Raw genomic sequence first — 18,770 nt, forward strand, 5'->3', positions numbered from 1 at the left:
ATATACTGATAGTGCTTATATTGCTCAATCCATTCCCCTTTTAGAGACCGTGCCCTATATAAAACCCACTACGAATGCCACCCATCTGTTTTTTTCCATCCAGCAGTGCATACATTCCAGGCAATATCCCTTTTATATAAGCCATATTCGTGCCCATTCTGGTCTTCCTGGACCTCTAGCCACAGGCAATGCTGTCACTGATAAAGCTACCCAACTTGCCCTTCTCGCTGAGCTCCCTGTGGCTCAAGCCAAAGAAGCTCACTCTTTACACCACCTTAACGCTCAAACCTTACGTCTTCTTTTTAAAATTACTAGAGAACAAGCCCGTCAGATTGTTAAACAATGTGCAAATTGTATCACTCTCCTGCCTGTTCCTCACTTGGGTGTGAACCCTAGGGGCCTAGTTCCCAATGAGATCTGGCAAATGGATGTAACACACATCCCTTCATTCGGAAATCTTAAATATCTTCATGTTACTGTGGATACCTTTAGTGGATTTATTTTTGCCAGCCTCCATGTTGGAGAAGCTTCAAAAAATGTTATTGCTCATGTACTCAATTGTCTTAGTGTCATGGGAAAACCCGAGATTATCAAGACTGATAATGGTCCTGGATATACTGGAAAAAAATTCCAAGAATTTTGTTGCCAATTACAAATTAAGCATGTTACAGGCATACCATACAATCCCCAGGGTCAAGGGATTGTTGAACGAGCCCATCTAACTATTAAACATGCCTTCCACAAATTAAAAATGGGGGATTTATATCCCATGAAAGGCTCTCCAAGAAATATTCTTCATCATGCCTTGTTTGTTCTTAATTTTCTAACTTTGGACGCTCATGGCAAATCTGCAGCTGATCGCCTTTGGCACCCACAAACTGATAAAAATTATGCCACTGTCATGTGGAGAGACCCCCTCACTTCCCATTGGAATGGCCCCGACCCCATACTCATATGGGGCCAGGGATCTGCCTGTGTTTTCGACACCAAAGAAAGAGCTGCTCACTGGCTGCCAGAGCATTTGATTAAACCAATAGATTTACCAGAAGATTTTTAAAAATCTTATCCAACTGTCCAGGGTGGTGACACCCCCTGAGACATCCTTTTTCTTCTTCTCTCCATAGATTCTGGCCACCAGTTTAGTCCTTGCCTTTATCTTAGGCATAGGACTTGCCGCCTCCACCCCTCCCCAGTGGACCCTTGTACAGCAGACTATTCTTATTACCACTTACTGGATCCTTGTTGGCATCTTCACACTTCTTAACTGCACCTTATAAAAAGATGAAGCCCATCAACTCTCGCATTTTCACCTTCTTCGCGGTAAGTATACTATTCCCTCTCTATTGTCAGGGGGGGTTTCAATCACCCCCTAACAAAGAACAGATCTATATGCAGCTATTTGGACAACCATGTGATTGTAAAGGAGGAATACAGGATTTGGAACCCAATATAGAAGGACATAAACAAGTAACATCTTAAGGGACAAAATACTTAGCTGGACCCCAATTGACCACCCGAGGACCCATAGATTGTCAGGATAAGACAGCATATCTCACAGCAGATATCTCTGCAGGAGGATATTCCTCTAGCAGAGGATGGAAACAACTCTCTTGGAAATGCGCTAAAAAGCCTTCCGTAACACCAACTGCTGACAAGAAATCAATACCCTGTAATTGCAATGCCACCGGCACCTTTACAGTCCAAGATCAAATGCATAGTAGTTGCTATGACTCTGTCCAGAGCTGTCATCATAAAAACCAGACTTATCTGACAGCCATTCTAAAGACAACCCGCCGAAGCGCTGTACAGACCCATTCCCATAACTCACCACTTTCAGCTAGTTGTGCAGGGATGCCAGGAAAACCTGTTTGTTGGAAGGTCTTGTCACCTATTCATGTGTCTGATGGAGGAGGTCCATCAGATAGGGCTCGTGAACAACTCGTGCAACAGCGTATAGAGCAACTCATAGAGTATATGTATCCTTCCTTAAAATATCACCCCCTGGCTCTCCCAAAACCCAGAGGAATCGATCTCAATTCACCCATGAGCAGCCTGCTTAAAGAAACTCACAAACTCCTTAATCTTACCAACCCTGACCTTGCGTCCAATTGTTGGCTTTGTCTGCCTTGGGGAATACCCATGCCTCTAGCTATTCTCACACCCAGTATCACACAAAATCTCCAAAATAATAACCATTGCTCACTTTCCTCTCCTTTTAAAGTGCAACCAGTATCACTAGATAACATAACTTGCTTGTACCAGAGATTTCAAAATAATTCCTATGATATTGACCTAGGGAACATTTCTTTCAGCCACTGCTCAGAAATTCTTGTCACTAACGTTACAAACAGTATCCTATGCCCCCCCAAAGACCAAATCTTTGTTTGTGGGACTAACATGGCATACACCTCTCTACCCACCAACTGGCCAGGGCAATGCACCACTGCTAGCCCTTTACCTGATATATCCTTAGTTGATGGAAAAGAACCGGTCCCTTTGCCAACCTTTGATTACTACTCCATAAGGCATAAAAGCAGTTACTGTCCTTCCTCTGTTAATCGCTCTTGGAGTCACAGGTGGTCTGGCGACCGGTACCGCAGGAATGGGCGTTGCCATACACAAATATAATCAACTATCCCATCAATTAATTAATGATATTGAGGCTGTTTCAGAAACCTTACAAGATCTTCAAGACCAAATAGATTCCCTTGCAGAAACAGTCTTACAGAACAGGCGTGGCCTAGACCTTCTTACCACAGAACAAGGCGGCATCTGCTTAGCCTTAGAAGAGAAATGCTGCTTCTACACAAACAAGTCCAGAGTAGTTTGTGACAAAATAAAAAGACTCCAAGATCTCGTGCAAAGAAAGAAAAAACTGTTTGAAAATCCCCTATGGACTGGGATGAGTGGGTTTCTTCCTTATCTTCTCCCTATACTAGGACCCTTCCTTGGTCTCATGCTTGTGCTCTCCCTTGGCTCTTGGCCCTTCCGGAGAATTACCACCTTCATTAGAGAACAGATCAATACTGCCCTCAGCAGACAGATACAAGTCCACTATCACCGGCTTGACCTGGCAGACCAAGGCTATGATGTGCCATATGACTCCCCTCCCTTAGAAGCTGCATAGGATTCAGACCTATGCATATCGGCTCACAATAAAGTGAGTGCGATATAGGCACCAATGTGGGTGCGAAGCTAAGCATCGCAAGGGAAGGTCCATGAACCGCCTCTGAATTCCCTGAGAGAAAAACCTGGCTTGCATGGAGGTTGGTATCTAAAATAAATATGCCCTTCCTCCCCTCCACAAAAATACCAAGGGCCAACATTGACCCCCATCAATGGGGAGTCTCGGAGGAGCCAGGTCACTACTCCCCCAATTGGTTAATGCCCACTGCTAAATAGCGGGCCTCCCCCTCTTTTGTATAAAAGAAGGGAGGAGATGTCAGGAGCCATAGGCCATAGAAACAATGGTCTCACCCTTTTCGCCTAGGTCTCTAGTTTCTCAAGCCTGCCCCATTTACGAAAGATCAATTGACCCAGCTTGCGATTAGACCACTGGGATAGAGATTAAGCAGCTGCCGTGATAACATCTCCTCCTTAGTAAAACATTCTGTCTTTTCTCAGTAATCCCCCACCCATGATCTTTTCCAGAGAACATTCTTCAGTTAGGTATCCTAGCAACCTAGATAACCCTTGCCACTTCAGCTGGGGCTGTTTCCCCCTCCTAGCTCCTATATAATCTACCTTGTAAGAATAAACCTTGAGACCTTGATCAGACTATTGACTTGGTCTCCTTCTTTTTTTCTAGTTTGTCTCTCATCCAGGTTAACTTCCCCTCGAGCCCTTGTTGAACTCCCCACCAGCCGGGGCACACTTGAATGAATTCACTTGCAGGATATATTAAAGGAACTGCTATAGATGGAAACGACTCTAAGGCTAAATAGCTTTCACGACTGAAAATAAGCCCACAGTAAAATAAAGGTAGTAGACCAATTAATTGCCAAGCATGTACAAAATTAAAACAAAAAAGCAAAATAACCATACATGCAATTAGTAGAGGGATACACAAAAAGTGAAGATTATGACATCTAATACAAAAAACATGCAGGAAGAAGAAGAAGAAGGAAGAAAAAGTATCTTTAGATTGTGTTTGAAATAGAGTAATAAGCAATTTAAGATAGACTATTATGTAGTAAAGAAGTTATCCTTGAACTTTTGGTAACCACAAAACTAAACCCTACAACAGATACAGAGAAAAATTAAAAAGAGAAACATAGTCACAACACTAAAAAAAAAAACCATCAAATAATGAGAAGAGTATAAGAGAGAAAGAAATGAACAGAGAGGAGACATAAAAACCAGAAAATAATAAAACGGCAACAAGTACATACCTATCAATAATCACCTTAAATGTAAATGGACTGAATGCACCAATCAAAAGACATAGAGTGGCAGAATGGATAAAGAAACACGACCTGTCTATATGCTGCCTACAAGAGACTTGTTTCAGACCCAAAGACATACACAGACTAAAAGTGAAGGGAAGGAAAAAGATTTCATTCAAATAATAGGGAGAAAAAAGCAGGAGTAGCAGTACTATATCAGACAAAATAGACTTCAAAACAGAGAAAGTAACAAGAGACAAAGAAGGATATTACATAATGATAAAGGAGACAGTCCAACAAGAGGATATAACCCATCATTGTATCTATGCACCCATCATTTGTTTGACCTAAATATGTCAAACAAATACTAACAGAATTAAAGGGGGAAATAGATAGCCCCACATTCATTTTAGGAAACTTCAACACACCACTTACATTGATACACAGATCAACCAGAAAGAAAATAAAAAAGGGAACAGAGGCACTGAACAATACATTAGATCAAATGGACTTAACAGATACCTACAGAACATCCAAAAGTAGCAGGACATACATTTTTCTCAAGGGTATATGGAACATTCTCCAGAATAGATCACATACTAGGCCACAAGAGCCTCAGTAAATTCAAAAAGATTGAAATTGTATCAAGCATCTTCTCAGACAACAATGGTATGAAACTAGAAATAAATTACACAAAGGAAGCAAAAAGACTTACAAACACATGGAGGCTAAACAACATGTTTTTAAGTAACCAAAGGTTCAATGACCAAACTAAAACAGAAATCAAGCAATATATGGAGACAAATGAAAACAAAAACACAATAGCCCAAAGTCTGTGGGAGGCAGCAAAAGCAATTCTAAGAGGAAAGTACGTAGCAATACAGGCTTACGTCAAGAAAGAAGAACAATCCCACCTGAACAGTCTAAACTCACAATTAATGAAACCAGAAAAAGAACAAATGAAACCCAAGATAGTAGAAGGAAGGACATAATAAAGATCAGAGCAGAAATAAAATTGAGAATAAAACAATAGAAAAAAATAAATGAAACTGGAGCTGCTTCTTTGAGAAAATAAACAACATAGATAAACCCTTAGCCAGACTTATCAAGAAAGAAAGGAGAGTGTATACACATAACCAGAATCAGAAACAAAGAAGGAATAATCACAACAGATACCACAGAAATACAAACAATTAGTAGAGAATACTATGAAGAATTATATGCCAATAAATCGAACAACTTAGAAGAAATGGACAACGCTCTAGAAAAGTACAACCTTCCGAGACTGACCCAGGAAGAAAAAGAAAATATGAACAGACCAATTAACAGCAATGAAATCAAACTGGTAATCAAATTACTCCCAAAAATAAAACTCCAGTACCAGACAGCTTCACTGCTGTATTCTACTAAACATTTAAAGAAGAGCTAGCACCCATCCTTCTTAAAGTATTCCAAAAAGTAGAAGAGGGAATACTTCCAAACTCATTTATGAGGCCAGAATCGTTCTAATACCAAAACCAGACAAAGATACCACAAAAAAAGAAAATTAAAGGCCAATATCCCTGATGAACATAGATGCAAAAATCCTCAACAAAATATTAGCAAACTGAATCTGAAAATACACCAAAAAGGTTATCCATCATTACCAAATGGGATTTATTCCAGGGATGCAAGGATGATACAATATTCAAAGCTCAATCAATATCATACACTACATTAATAAAAAGGATCAAAACCACATGATATTCCCAACAGATGCTAAAAAAGCATTTGACAAAATTCAATACCCATTCATGATAAAAACTCTCAGCAAAGTGGGTTTAGAGAGTACATACCTCAACATAATAAAGGCTGTATATGACAAACCCAGAGACAACACCATACTTAATAGCAAAAAGCTGAAAGCTTTTCCTCTAAGATCAGGAACAAGACAAAGATGTCCACTCTCACCACTTTTATTCAACATAGTTCTGGAGGTCCTTGCCACACAACCAGACAACACAGTCATAAAAGGCATCCAAATTGGTAAGGAAGAAGTCAAACTGACACTATTTGCAGATGACACAATATTATACATAGAAAACTCTAAAGACTCCACCAAAAAACTACTAGAACTAATAACTAAATTTAGCAAAATTGCAGGATACAAAATTAATACACAGAAATTTGTTGCATTCCTATATACTAACAATGAAACATGAGAAAGAGAAATCAGAAAATCAACTCCATTTACAATGGCATCAAAAAGAATAAAATACCTAGGAATTAATCTAACCAAGACCTATACTCTGAAAACTACAAGATAATCATTAGAGAAATTAAAGAAGATACCAAAAAATGGAAATCTATCCTGTGCTCATGGACAGGAAAAATTAATATTGTCAAAATGGCCGTCCTGCCCAAAGCAATTTACAGATTCAATGCAATTCTTATGAAAATACCAACAGCATTCTTCAATGAACTAGAACAAATAGTTCTAAAATTCATATGGAACCACAAAAGACCCTGAATTGCCAAAGCAATCCTGAGGAAGAAGAACAAAGCTAGGGGGATTATGCTCCCTGATTGTACTACAAAGCTACAGTAATCAAAACAGATGGTACCAGCACAAGAACAGACCTATAGATCAATGGAACAGACTAGAGAGCCCAGATATAAACCCAGGAATATAAGGTCAATTAATATATGATAAAGGAGCCATGAATATGCAATTGGGAATAGACAGCCTCTTCAATGACTGCTGTTGGCAAAACTGGACAGCTACATGTAAGAGAATGAAACTGGATTACTGTCTAACTCCATACAGAAAAGTAAACTTGAAATGGATCCAAGACCTGAATGTAAGTCATGAAACCATAAAACTCTTAGAAGAAAACATAGGCAAAAATCTCTTGAATATAAACATGAGCAACTTTTTCCTGAACACATCTCCTTGAGCAAGGGAAACAAAATAAAAAATGAACAAGTGGGACTACATCAAACTAAAAACCTTCTGTACAGCAAAGGACACAATCAGGAGAACAAAAATGCAAATATAGTATTGAAGAATATATTTGTAAGTAATTCATCTGATAACGGCTTCACACCCAAAATATATAAAGAACTCGTATGCCTCAGTGCCCAAAAAACAAATAACCCAATTAAAGAATGGGCAGAGGACCTGAACAGACACTTGTCCAAAGAAGAAGTTCAGATGGCAAACAGGAACATAAAAAGTTGCCCCACATCACTAATCATCAGGGAAATGCAAATTAAAACCACAGTCAGACATCACCTCACAGCAGTTAGAATGGCCACTACCCAAAAGATAAAAAATAAATTCTGGCGAGGCTGCAGAGAAATAGGAATCCTTCTACACTGTTTGTGGGATGGCAAATTGGTGTAACTGCTGTGGAGAGCAGTATGGAGGTTCCTCAAAAAACTAAAAATAGAAATACCATTTGATCCAGTAGTAATCCCATTCCTTGGAATTTATCTGAGGAAAACAAAATCCATGATTCAAAAAGACAATATGCACCCCTGTTTATCGCTGTACTGTTTGCAACAGCCAAGATATGGAAGCAGCCTAAGTGTCCATCGATAGATGAATGGATAAAGAGGTGGTACATATACACAATGGAATATTATTCAGCCATAAGAAGAAAAGAAATCCTGCCATTTGCAACAATATGGATGAATGTAGAGGTTATTATGCTCAATGAAATAAACCAGTCAGAGAAAGACAAATGCCATATGATTTCACTTATTTGTGGAATACAAAAACAAAGCAAAACAGAAAGAACAAAACAGCATTAGACTCAGACACTGAGAAATGACTAGTGATTACCAAAGGGGAGGGGAGTAGACTTGGGCTGGGCAGGGGGAACTCTTGAACCACTGTGATATACATTTGATTATAACTTAAAAATTAGGTATAAGACTATTCCCTGCAATGCTGGCCATAAGAGTAAAACAAAAATAACATGCAGGTCTTGAAGAGAGGTAGGTAAAATAAGTTGTGGTACAGCCATACAGTGGAAAACTTTGGACACAAAACAGTGTGATAGTTATGAATATAGGCTTTGAATTTAAATTTCAGTGAACTCCCATCTCTCTCAGATTGTCCTGAGCTCTTTCCAGACCTTTCCTCCTTGCTTTTCATTTGTATCTGTCAACTATTGCTCTATGCTAATCTCAAAATCTCAGGGGCATACAACAATAAACACTTATTTCTCACTGGAAGTTTGCAGGTCAACTGGGTCAGCTCTACTTCAGGCTATGATGGCTAGGACAGCTCTACCTCACAACACAGCTGGCTAGCTAGAGTAATATTCTTGTTATGACAATCACAGAAGCACAAGGAGGCAAGAGATAATATGTGAAGCTTCCTAATGTCTAGGTTCAGAATTAGCACAATGCTGTTTCCTCCCACATTCATTGGCCACTGAAAGTCATGTGGACAAGCCAAATCTAAGAGTCAGAGAAGTGCCCTCAGCCCTCATGAGGCTGCAGAGATACTGTAGATTCAGGGAGGGGTGAGAAAATCGGGCAAGTAATTCAATCTACAACATTATTTCTCATCATTTGTAATTGTTGGTGAGATTGCTACCCAAGTCCTTTTCTGCACTTATTGAACTCATTCTAGTTTCTGTTTAGTTTTATTTCTATCTTAGCAGAATATCTTTTTTTATTAAGGTATCATTGATATACACTCTTACGAAGGTTTCACATGAAAAATATTGTGGTTTCTATATTCACCTATATTATCAAGTTCCCCCACATCCCATTGTAGTCACTGTCCATCAGTGTAGTAAAAAGCCACAGAGTCACTGCTTGTCTCCTCTGTGCTACATTGTCTTCCCCATGATCCCTCCACACCATGTGCACCAATCATAATGCCCCTCAATCCCCTTCTCCTTCCTCCCCACCCACCCTCCTCCACCCCTCCCCTTTGATAACCGCTAGTCCCTTCTTGGACTCTATGAGTCTTCTTAGCAGAATACTTTTAAAAATCTTTCTATATATTTACAACTCTGCCTCAGGGACCAGCTTTGGTGGCATAGAGCCTCCCACCATTCTCTAAAAAATCCCCTCTTAGGGATATTTCCACTCATATATATATGATTTATTTTTCTTCTCTACAGCATTCATATTAAACATTTAATTTCCTTGGATTTAGCCAAGATAAACACCCCAAATTCATAATACCTGTAAGGGACATGGCTTTTTTTAAAAAACTAAAATAGGACATTAATTCTGCATGTATTTCCAAAGGAATAGAGACCAGTTTGTATTAGGGGAGCTTTTGTAGATGAGTTACTTCTCACATAAATGCCTCACAGAGGCTGATATAGAATAATCTGGATTCAAGTGATCAACTTTTGTAAGCATTAGCCAGGCTTTGAACCAGTTTTAGAAATGAGGATACACCGTATTCTAGCTCCAAGAAACAGAATTGGTAGAGAGAGAATATAACCAGAATAGAATGTCAATAAAACTTTAGCCCCTCCCTTGGATTCTGAGAGTGTTATAAACCCAGAACACAGTTTCAAACTGGGGTATATGGACTAAAAGTATGAGAATGCAGAGAGCATGCTTCAAGACCTAGGGATGCTTTTCCCAGAAAAGGAACATGATGAAAATGGTCAAAAGAGGCTATTTCCTTTCTCTTTTCGAATGTTGGCTCCAGAGCCTGAGCAGAAACTCTTCAATGTCTTGCAGGTTCAGATTTCACTGCTCTCATCAGCTTGGAGAAATCATGTGGCTGTTGACAGTTCTTTTCCTTTGGGGTAGGTTGTCTTAGAGGGGATACAGGCTCTGGCTATGAGGATTCAGGACACTTTTTGTCTTCCTTTGGTAACCTAAGCTAGATGACATGAATATGGAGACAACTGTGTTTCTGTGGTACATTAGTACTTATTATATCAAAAAATGGGAAGGGGGACTGAGGTAACACTAAGCCTGGAAGCACCAAATCAAAATAAAGCCTCATCAATAACCATCTATAGGCTGTTGAGTACCACTGGTACTTGATTTTGGGGAAGAGAGTAGAAAGAAACTAAAGAGAGATACACTGATCTCTCCAAGTCTGCACTAATTCTGTCTCCCCAGCTCCCCACTCCTTTTCATTTACCAACTGACCAGCTAATATCTCTATTCTTTGGTCTCTTGCAGTTCCAGTTGGTGGGTAAGTGGGTAAGTAATCTCTCACATAAATTCTCTTCCTTTACTACCTTACTACTTCTCAAGGATGCTGCTTCTCAAGTATCCTGAAGAAAAGAATATAAGGAGAGGATAGAAAGGAGAAAGACTTAAAAAGTACGTAAAATACTCTATATTCAGAGTATGATTCTGATAAAATCCTGGTTTTTAGGGTTTCTCTCTAAGACTTCCTAAATGAGCTCTGATCTCTGGACTAAATGCCTAATGTATTTATAAGAGCAGGAAAGGGCCAGAATTGCAAAAAAAAAACAACATCTCCCAAACCAGTCCCCTTTGGAAGAAAGCTGAGTATTTTTTTTATCAGAGAGAACAAAATAGGTTACAAAGGCTTGAAAGTGAGGGGTTTGAGCCTGTTTCCAATGCAGATGCTATTTAAGGCCTGAGATTAACCCTCAGAGACACTACAGCACAAATGATAAGAAAATCAGCTCCAATTTACCATCACTTAAAACCCTGCTTTATTGCTTACAAACAATGAGACAAAAATTAGTCATTTATTTTTCCCCGAATCTCCAACACCCAGATGCAGATTTAATAAAATGAACAGAGCTCTTTACAGCAGGGTCTGGACACTCTTAATGGCTGGCTTTGGTAGGTTCCCACTTGCCTATTTTTCAATCTAATTAAATGTACACTTTTCTTACAATGTTCACAAAATCTAATTGTTCAGACTTTCCCTTTACTACACTTGTCTTTTTTTCTTTATCCCCAAGCAGACCCCTCAAAGGCAGTGATCACCTTGCAGCCTCCATGTGCCACTGTATTACAATAGGAAAATATAACCCTGTGGTGTGAGAAACCCCGTCAGCCTGGTGGCAACTCCACACAGTGGTTTCTCAATGGCACATCCATTCAGACCTTGACCCCCAGATATAGAATTGCTGCCAGCCGTGTCAATGACAGTGATGAATACAGGTGTCAGACAGGTCTATCAATACCAAGTGACCCAGTACAGCTGGAAATCCACTGAGGTAAGTATGGCAAGGGGCAGGAGGGCTGGACATTATAAGATCTTCCTTTGTGTTTGTCCTTTCTTAATGCCAGATGTGTATGCTTTGATTTATCTGAGTTGAGACTCTATGTGTCCACCAGGTGAAATTAAGTCAAGATATGCAACTGGGACAGCTGTGAATAGGGTATCTAGAGTAAAACTCAGACACTGAGATTTACTTATTCAAAATTATCTAGTTTTGTTGAAAAAAGTTATGCTTGCACATAGTAAATAATAATTCAGAGAGATGTGCAGTGATGAACAATGAAGTCTTTCTCCAGTAGGGGTTTGTGGGACCCAAATTCCTAGTCTGACTCACCTTCCAAAAAAACAAAACTGTTAATATACATGAACTTTAAAAAAAAGTAGTTGGTAGAATGGTCAAAATGGCCATCCTGCCTAAAGCAATTTACAGATTCAATGCAGTCCCTATCAGAACAACAACAGCATTCTTCAATGAACTAGAGCAAATAGTTCTAAAATTCATATGGAACCACAAAAGACCCTGAATAGTCAAAGCAATCCTGAGAAGAAAGAGTAAAGCAGGAGGAATTATACTCCCTGACTTCAAGCTCTACTACAAAGCCACAGTAATCAAGACAATTTGGTACTGGCTCAAGAACTGACCCATAGACCAATGGAACAGACTAGAGAGCCCTGATATAAACTCAAGCATATATGGTCAATGAATGTACGATAAAGGAGCCATGGATATACAATGGGGAAATAACAGCCTCTTCAACACCTGGAGTTGGCAAAACTGGACAGCTACATTTAAGAGAATGAAACTGGATTACTGTCTAACCCCATACACAAAAGTAAACTTGAAATGGATCAAAGACCTGAGTGTAAGTTATGAAACCATAAAACCCTTAGAAAAAAACATAGGCAAAAATCTCTCAGACATAAACATGAGCAACTTCTTCATGAACATATCTCCCCAGGCAAGGGAAACAAAAGCAAAATGAACAAGTGAGACCATCAAACTAAAAAGCTTCTGCATAGCAAAGGACACCATCAGTAGAACAAGAAGACATTCTACAATATGGGAGAATTATTCATAATGACATATCAATAAGGGGTTGACATCCAAATTATATAAAGAGCTCACATACCTCAATAAACAAAAAGCAAATAAGCCAATTAAAAAATGGGAAGAGGATCTGAACAGACACTTCTCCAAAGAAGAAATTCAGATGGTCAACAGGCACATGAAAAGATGCTCCACATCGCTAATCATCAGAGAAATGCAAATTAAAACCACAATGAGATTCACCTCACACCAGTAAGGATGGCCACCATCCAAAAGACAAACAACAACAAATGTTGGTGAGGTTGTGGAGAAAGGGGAGCCCTCCTACACTGCTGGTGGGAATGGTAAATTAGTTCAACCATTGTGGAAAGCAATATGGAGGTTCCTCAAAAAGTTCAAAATATAAATACCATTTGACCCAGGAATTCTACTCCCAGGAATTTACCCTAAGAACGCAGCAGCCCAGTTTGAAAAAGACATATGCACCCCTATGTTTATCGCAGCACTATTTACAATAATCAAGAAATGGAAGCAATCTAAGGTCCATCAGTAGATGAATGGATAAAGATGTGGTACATATACATAATGGAATATTATTCAGCCATAAGAAGAAAACAAATCCTACAATTTGCAAGAACATGGATGGAGCTAGAGGGTATTATGCTCAGTGAAATAAGCCAGTTGGAGAAAGACAAGTATCAGATGATTTCACTCATCTGTGGAGTATAAGAACAAAGACAAAACTGAAGGAACAAAACAGCAGCAGAATCACAGAACCCAAGAATGGACTAACAGTTACCAAAGGGAACGGGCCTGGGGAGGATGGGTGGGAAGGAAAGGACAAGGGGGAAAAAGGGGTATTACGATTAGGACACATAATGTAGTGTGTGTGGGGGGATACAAGGAAGGCAGTATAACACAGAGGAGACAAGCAGTGATTCTATAGCATCTTATTATGCTGATGGACAGTGACTGGAATGGGGCATGTGGTGGGGACTTGATAATAGGGGGAGTCTAGTAACTGTAATGTTGCTCATGTAATTGTACATTAATAATACCAAGAAAAAAGTTAAAAAAAAGTAGTTGGTAGAATATATACTGTCCTATACCTAAGTTTAATCATTTCAAATACGTTGGAGGTCTAGTCATATCAATAGAGACCTACCTTGAACTTTCAAATGTCTGCCTTATGGTTGTGCTATAATTGGTTTAATCATTCACCCTGTTAGTAAACTTCCATGTGTTTTCATTCCTTTGCTTTTACAAGCAGTACTGCAACAAACAACTTTATATATATAGTCTGAGGTGCATTTCATAGTACATCTGTGGGATAATATTCTGGACATGGAATTGCTGTGAGACTTCAAGCATTTTAAAGTTTGATAAATAGAAGTAGGAAAATAAAACCATCCACTCAAATCTGTAAGAGTTGGAGGTGGAGACTGCAATACTCTTGAGGGCAAAGTGTTTGATTATTTAGGCAAATCATTGAAATGGGTTATTTTTGAATGGGTTATTTTGAACTCAAAAGGCATATGTTGAAACTTCTATGTAATTGATAATACAAACAATCAATTCTGGAGGCAGGATTAGATTTATGTGGACTAGGCTGCTTTTGGAGGAAATGTGTTTTAGGTAAGGAACTGTTGAGAATGTCAGGAAATGCTAGGTGGGTTCCTCTTGTGTCTCTTAGACGCTGGGAATCATCAGTTCCTAGAGAGGTGAGGGGATTAGACAGAACTGTTTTTACAGAACTGTGTAGTTTGAGTAGAAGCATTTTACGGTTCAAGTGACCAAAAATGAACTAGGGCTGGGTAGAGGCCATTTTCTTTGCCTCTGCACAGACTCTAGAATCCCCAGTATTGCTGACTTATTGAGAATAATATCTACTGCATTATTTTATATATTACATTATTACATTATATGTCTTTTTATATTTTATGTGAATTTTTAAGTATTACATACAATAATAAACCTTAAGCATACACCTCAGTGAATTTTTATAAAATAAATAGCACCTAGTTCAAGAAATAAAACATTTCCAGAATCACAGAAAGCCCTTCTTGTCCATTTCTAGTCACCCACTCTCAACACTGAATCCTAACTCCATAGGTTTTCACCTGTTTTTTAGCTTCATATAAGTGCATACAGTATGATATAGTATATTCTCTTTTGTGTCTGCCTTCTTTTTCTCATATTGATTGTGAGATTCATAGATGTTAGAAAGTTACAGTTTATTTGTCCTCATTACTGTATAATATTCCATATCTATCCATTCTATTGATCAACTCTTGGGCTGTTTCCAGTTTGGTCTTTTACAAATAATACCCCTTTGGATTTTTGTACATGTCTTTTGGTGCATGCATGTTCACATATCTGTTGGAATATGCCTCAGTATGAGTGGAACTGCTGAGTGATAAAATATGCATATATTCGGCTTTAGTTCTTCAGAGTGGTTATGCCATATTATACTCCTGCCAGCAGAATGTGAGAGTTCTGTTTGTTCCTCATCTACACAACACTAGGTGTTTTCTGTATTTTTTATTTTAGCCATTCTGGTATATGTACAATAGTATTACATCATGGTTTTGATTTTCATTTCCCTGATGACCAATGATGTTGAGCATTTTTTTTTACATGCTTATTATCCTCTTTTACAAAGTACCTGTTTTGGTTATTTTGCAAATTTTTTATTGTATTCTGCCTTTTCCTTATTGATTTATAGGAGCTCATATATTTTCTGGATATGTCTTTTTTTCATGTGGTACAAATATCTTCCACTCTGTGGCTTGTCTTTTTACTATATTGCTATGCTGTTTTCTTCTTTCAGTAAATATAGTTCCTTAATTTTACTACAGTACAAGTGTTTTGGTTGGTGCTCTCTATGCCCTATTTAAAATGTTTTGCCAAAATCAGCAATGGAGTCAGTTGAAGTTCCACTAGTTCTCAGTCACTTCACTTAAATCTGTGTCTACTGACACCAAGAAAATATAGCTGGTTCTTGGAACCAAGTCCTAGGCACATGGCTTAGAATGAATTTCATCATCTCACTCCAAGGTGAAAAGATGAGAAGAGTGGTTTTTTAGTAAGAAATTAGTAATGCCTGCTAAAACTGTGTCCCACAAGTTTTGATATGTAATACTCCTATAATCATTTAAGGCTAAATAATTTAAATTTCTTTTTTTATTCATGAATAATTTAGAAGTGTTTGGGATGACTTTTTGTTGAATTTTATGTCCTTTTCATCAGAATTTGTATTAAATATATCAGTTTCTTGATATTTGTTGAAAATTGCTTTGTGATGTAGCATGTGCTCAGTTTTTATAACTGTTCCATGTGTTTGGAAAATAGGTTAATGTTCTCTTTCAAAGGAACAGCATTCTATATAAATCCACAAAATCAAGTCTATTAATTGTGTCATTCAAATATTTTATCTCTATTATTTTTGACAGTTTCTGATGAAGGTACATTAAAATTTCCCACTAGGTTTGTGGATATATGAAGCAAAAGTGTCTGTGTGTTTGGACAGTGAAACAATGCAGTCTTTGGGAATCTCCTGGGAGTCCTTGGGGATGGGAATAAGAAAGGGGAGAGTATTTAGAAGCACTATGGCAGCATCCAAGATTGTGAAAATTGTGTTACATATAGTACTGGAATACCTGACTTCCATTTTTAGATATGCAGGGGAAGAAAGCACTACTGTCTCTTCTTCACTTTTGACCTCTAAGAACTCCATCCTCATTTAGCCAACCAGCTGCCCCAGGAAGGAAAAAGCAATGCATTTTTGGTTATGTATAGAGATGTACATCAAAAGGTAGGGCTCATTTGAGTTGGAGATTGTTTTTATCAGCTATACCACTGATCTGCACATATCCAAACATTCTTATCACTTTAGAAGCATATATGCATCTGGGTATGTTTGCTATTCTGTGTTTTTGCCTTAGTATGTGTGATCCATTAACAAATTAGTCAAGAGTTAGAGTGCATTAGTTGTCTATTACTGTGTAACAAATTACCACAAACATAGCAACTTAAAACAACTATATTTATAATCTTTCCATGGGTCAGGAGTCTTGGCACAGCCTAGTTCGGTGCTCTACTGAGGCTACAGTCAGGCTGTTGACTGGGCTATGTTCCTTCCTGAAGCTATTTCAAGCTCACATGGTCATGGGCAGAATTCAGTTCCTTGTGTCTGTAGACCTGAGGGCCCTACCTTTTTGCCAGCTGTCAGTTAGAGGTCAATTTCAGTTCCTGGAGGTGCCCTGCCTTACAGCCCTCTCACATGTCAGCTCATTTCTTCGAGGTCAGCAGGAAACTCTCAGTCCAGCTAAAACAGAGTCTTCTATAGTATAACATCACCATGGGAATGACATCCCATAACGTTTGTCAGAGTCTTTTGGCTGGAAGCCAGCCATAGGTTCCACCCACATTCAGAGGGATCATTCAAGGCTGTGACTCACTGGGGTCATCTTAAAATGCTGCCTACCACACAGAGTGAACTGTTTTTGTCCCAGCCAACTTCTGAGATCTGGAAATGGAAGAGAAGGGAATGTGTGCACAGTTGCTGGTAAAGACTACTTTTCTTCCCAACTAAAGATATTTGAGGAATGGGAGGATGGGAGATAGGCCTCAGATTCAGCAGAGCTCTGAGGTTGGAATGTTGCAAGGAGAAAGAGATAATAAAGCCCCCAGGGTCTACTTGGTTTCCTGTACTTCTTCCACCATTTACATACATTTTGGGTCCACGTTATCCAGAATGGCTTCTGTTCCAAGTTTCTAGCAGAGTCTTCACTGAAGGGGAACCTCTGGCCTTGAGGTGTCATGGATGGAAAAATAAACTGGTATACAATGTACTTTTCTACCAAAATAGCAAGGCCTTCAAGTTTTCTCCTTGTAATTCTGAATTCACCATTCTGAAAACTAACCTGAGTCACAATGGCATCTATCACTGCTCAGGCATGGGAAGGCATCGCTACATATCAGCAGGAGTATCTGTCACTGTAAAAGGTATGGTATCTGAATATGCATAAAGCTTTAGTTTTAAGGACCACTGGTACCATCATAAATCATTGCATCCATATGCAAGTGAAGAACGGAGCTCCAGAGAGGTGAAGCCACACAGTGACGAGTGGCTGGGCTGAGACCAGAACCAAGGTCTACTGAGTCCCAGTCCATTGCTTTTTTCAGTATACTCCCTCAGTAAGTCCAGTAGCTAAGGAATGTCTGGGCTAGGGCATAGTGAAGATCCATTTAATCAATTTTATTTTAGTTGCAAGGAATAGAGACTCACTCAAGGTAGGTAGGTGAGTTATTAGAAAATAACTCAATGGAACTCACAAAAGCTCCATAGAAACAGAAACCCAGGAAACACTGGGACTTAGGTACACTTTGTCTCTCTGAGACAATGCAGCTTCTCCAGTTCCATTTCTTTCTGAACATCTGCTAATTAAGCAGCCTCCTCTGTTCCAGTTTGCATGTTGTCCTTGTTATAACTCTTTCATGGCCTTTCATCTTAGTACTCATAACTATTAGCAGCTTTTTTCTGTCTGAAAAGAGTTCATTCCTATGGGGAAAGGTTATTGTCCCAGACTATCTTTTGAGGCAAGAACACAAGTAATGAATCACTGAACTGGCTAGTGTGTGAGTCAGTGTCCACTCCTAGGTGAACCATTACCAGAAGGACATGGTCATATCATAACTAACATGGCTATTCATGACTAACAGAGCTATACAGCATGGACTGTATAGAGGTATCCTCCGCAGTGGGATGTGAGCAAGCTGGCAACTAAGCAAAGCATATCTATGAGAAAATCCCAGGAATGCTTCTCTGCTGGAAGTGGGAAATATTATGTCTTATGGATGCACTCTCTAGGGGCAGGTTTCCCAAAGAGGGAGTAGGGATACCTTCTATAAAAAGAATCTTGGAACTGTAGCAGGCAACCCTCTCCCCATCAACTTTTCCTTTAGAACTATTTCCAGCTCCAGTACTGAGAGCATCCTTGTCATTATCCCTTCTAGAGGGGAATCTGGTCAACCTGAGCTGTGAAACAAAAGTTGCTCCCACAGAGGTCTGGCTTGCAGCTTTACTTCTTCTTCATGGGCAGCAAGACTCTCATAAGCAGGAACACATCCTCTGAATACCAGATACTCACTGCTAAAA

The 18,770-nt window shown here is 39.0% G+C and overlaps 2 protein-coding genes across 5 annotated transcripts in view; one reads left to right on the top strand and one right to left on the bottom strand.

Moving 5' to 3' along the window:
- Window positions 1-18,770, bottom strand: part of LOC118969586 (histone H2B type 2-F) — a 106,454-nt gene that overhangs the window by 63,334 nt on the left and 24,350 nt on the right. The gene's annotated exons all lie outside the window — the stretch shown is intronic.
- LOC108409964 (high affinity immunoglobulin gamma Fc receptor I) lies at window positions 1,282-18,747 on the top strand. Its single transcript, XM_073236205.1, is given in 4 exon segments — window positions 1,282-1,320; window positions 11,182-11,557; window positions 17,366-17,617; window positions 18,677-18,747. Coding segments are annotated over 4 exon segments (738 nt in total).

This window comes from Manis javanica, chromosome 4 (assembly GCF_040802235.1).
Source record: "Manis javanica isolate MJ-LG chromosome 4, MJ_LKY, whole genome shotgun sequence".
NCBI classification, from domain to species: domain Eukaryota; kingdom Metazoa; phylum Chordata; class Mammalia; order Pholidota; family Manidae; genus Manis; species Manis javanica.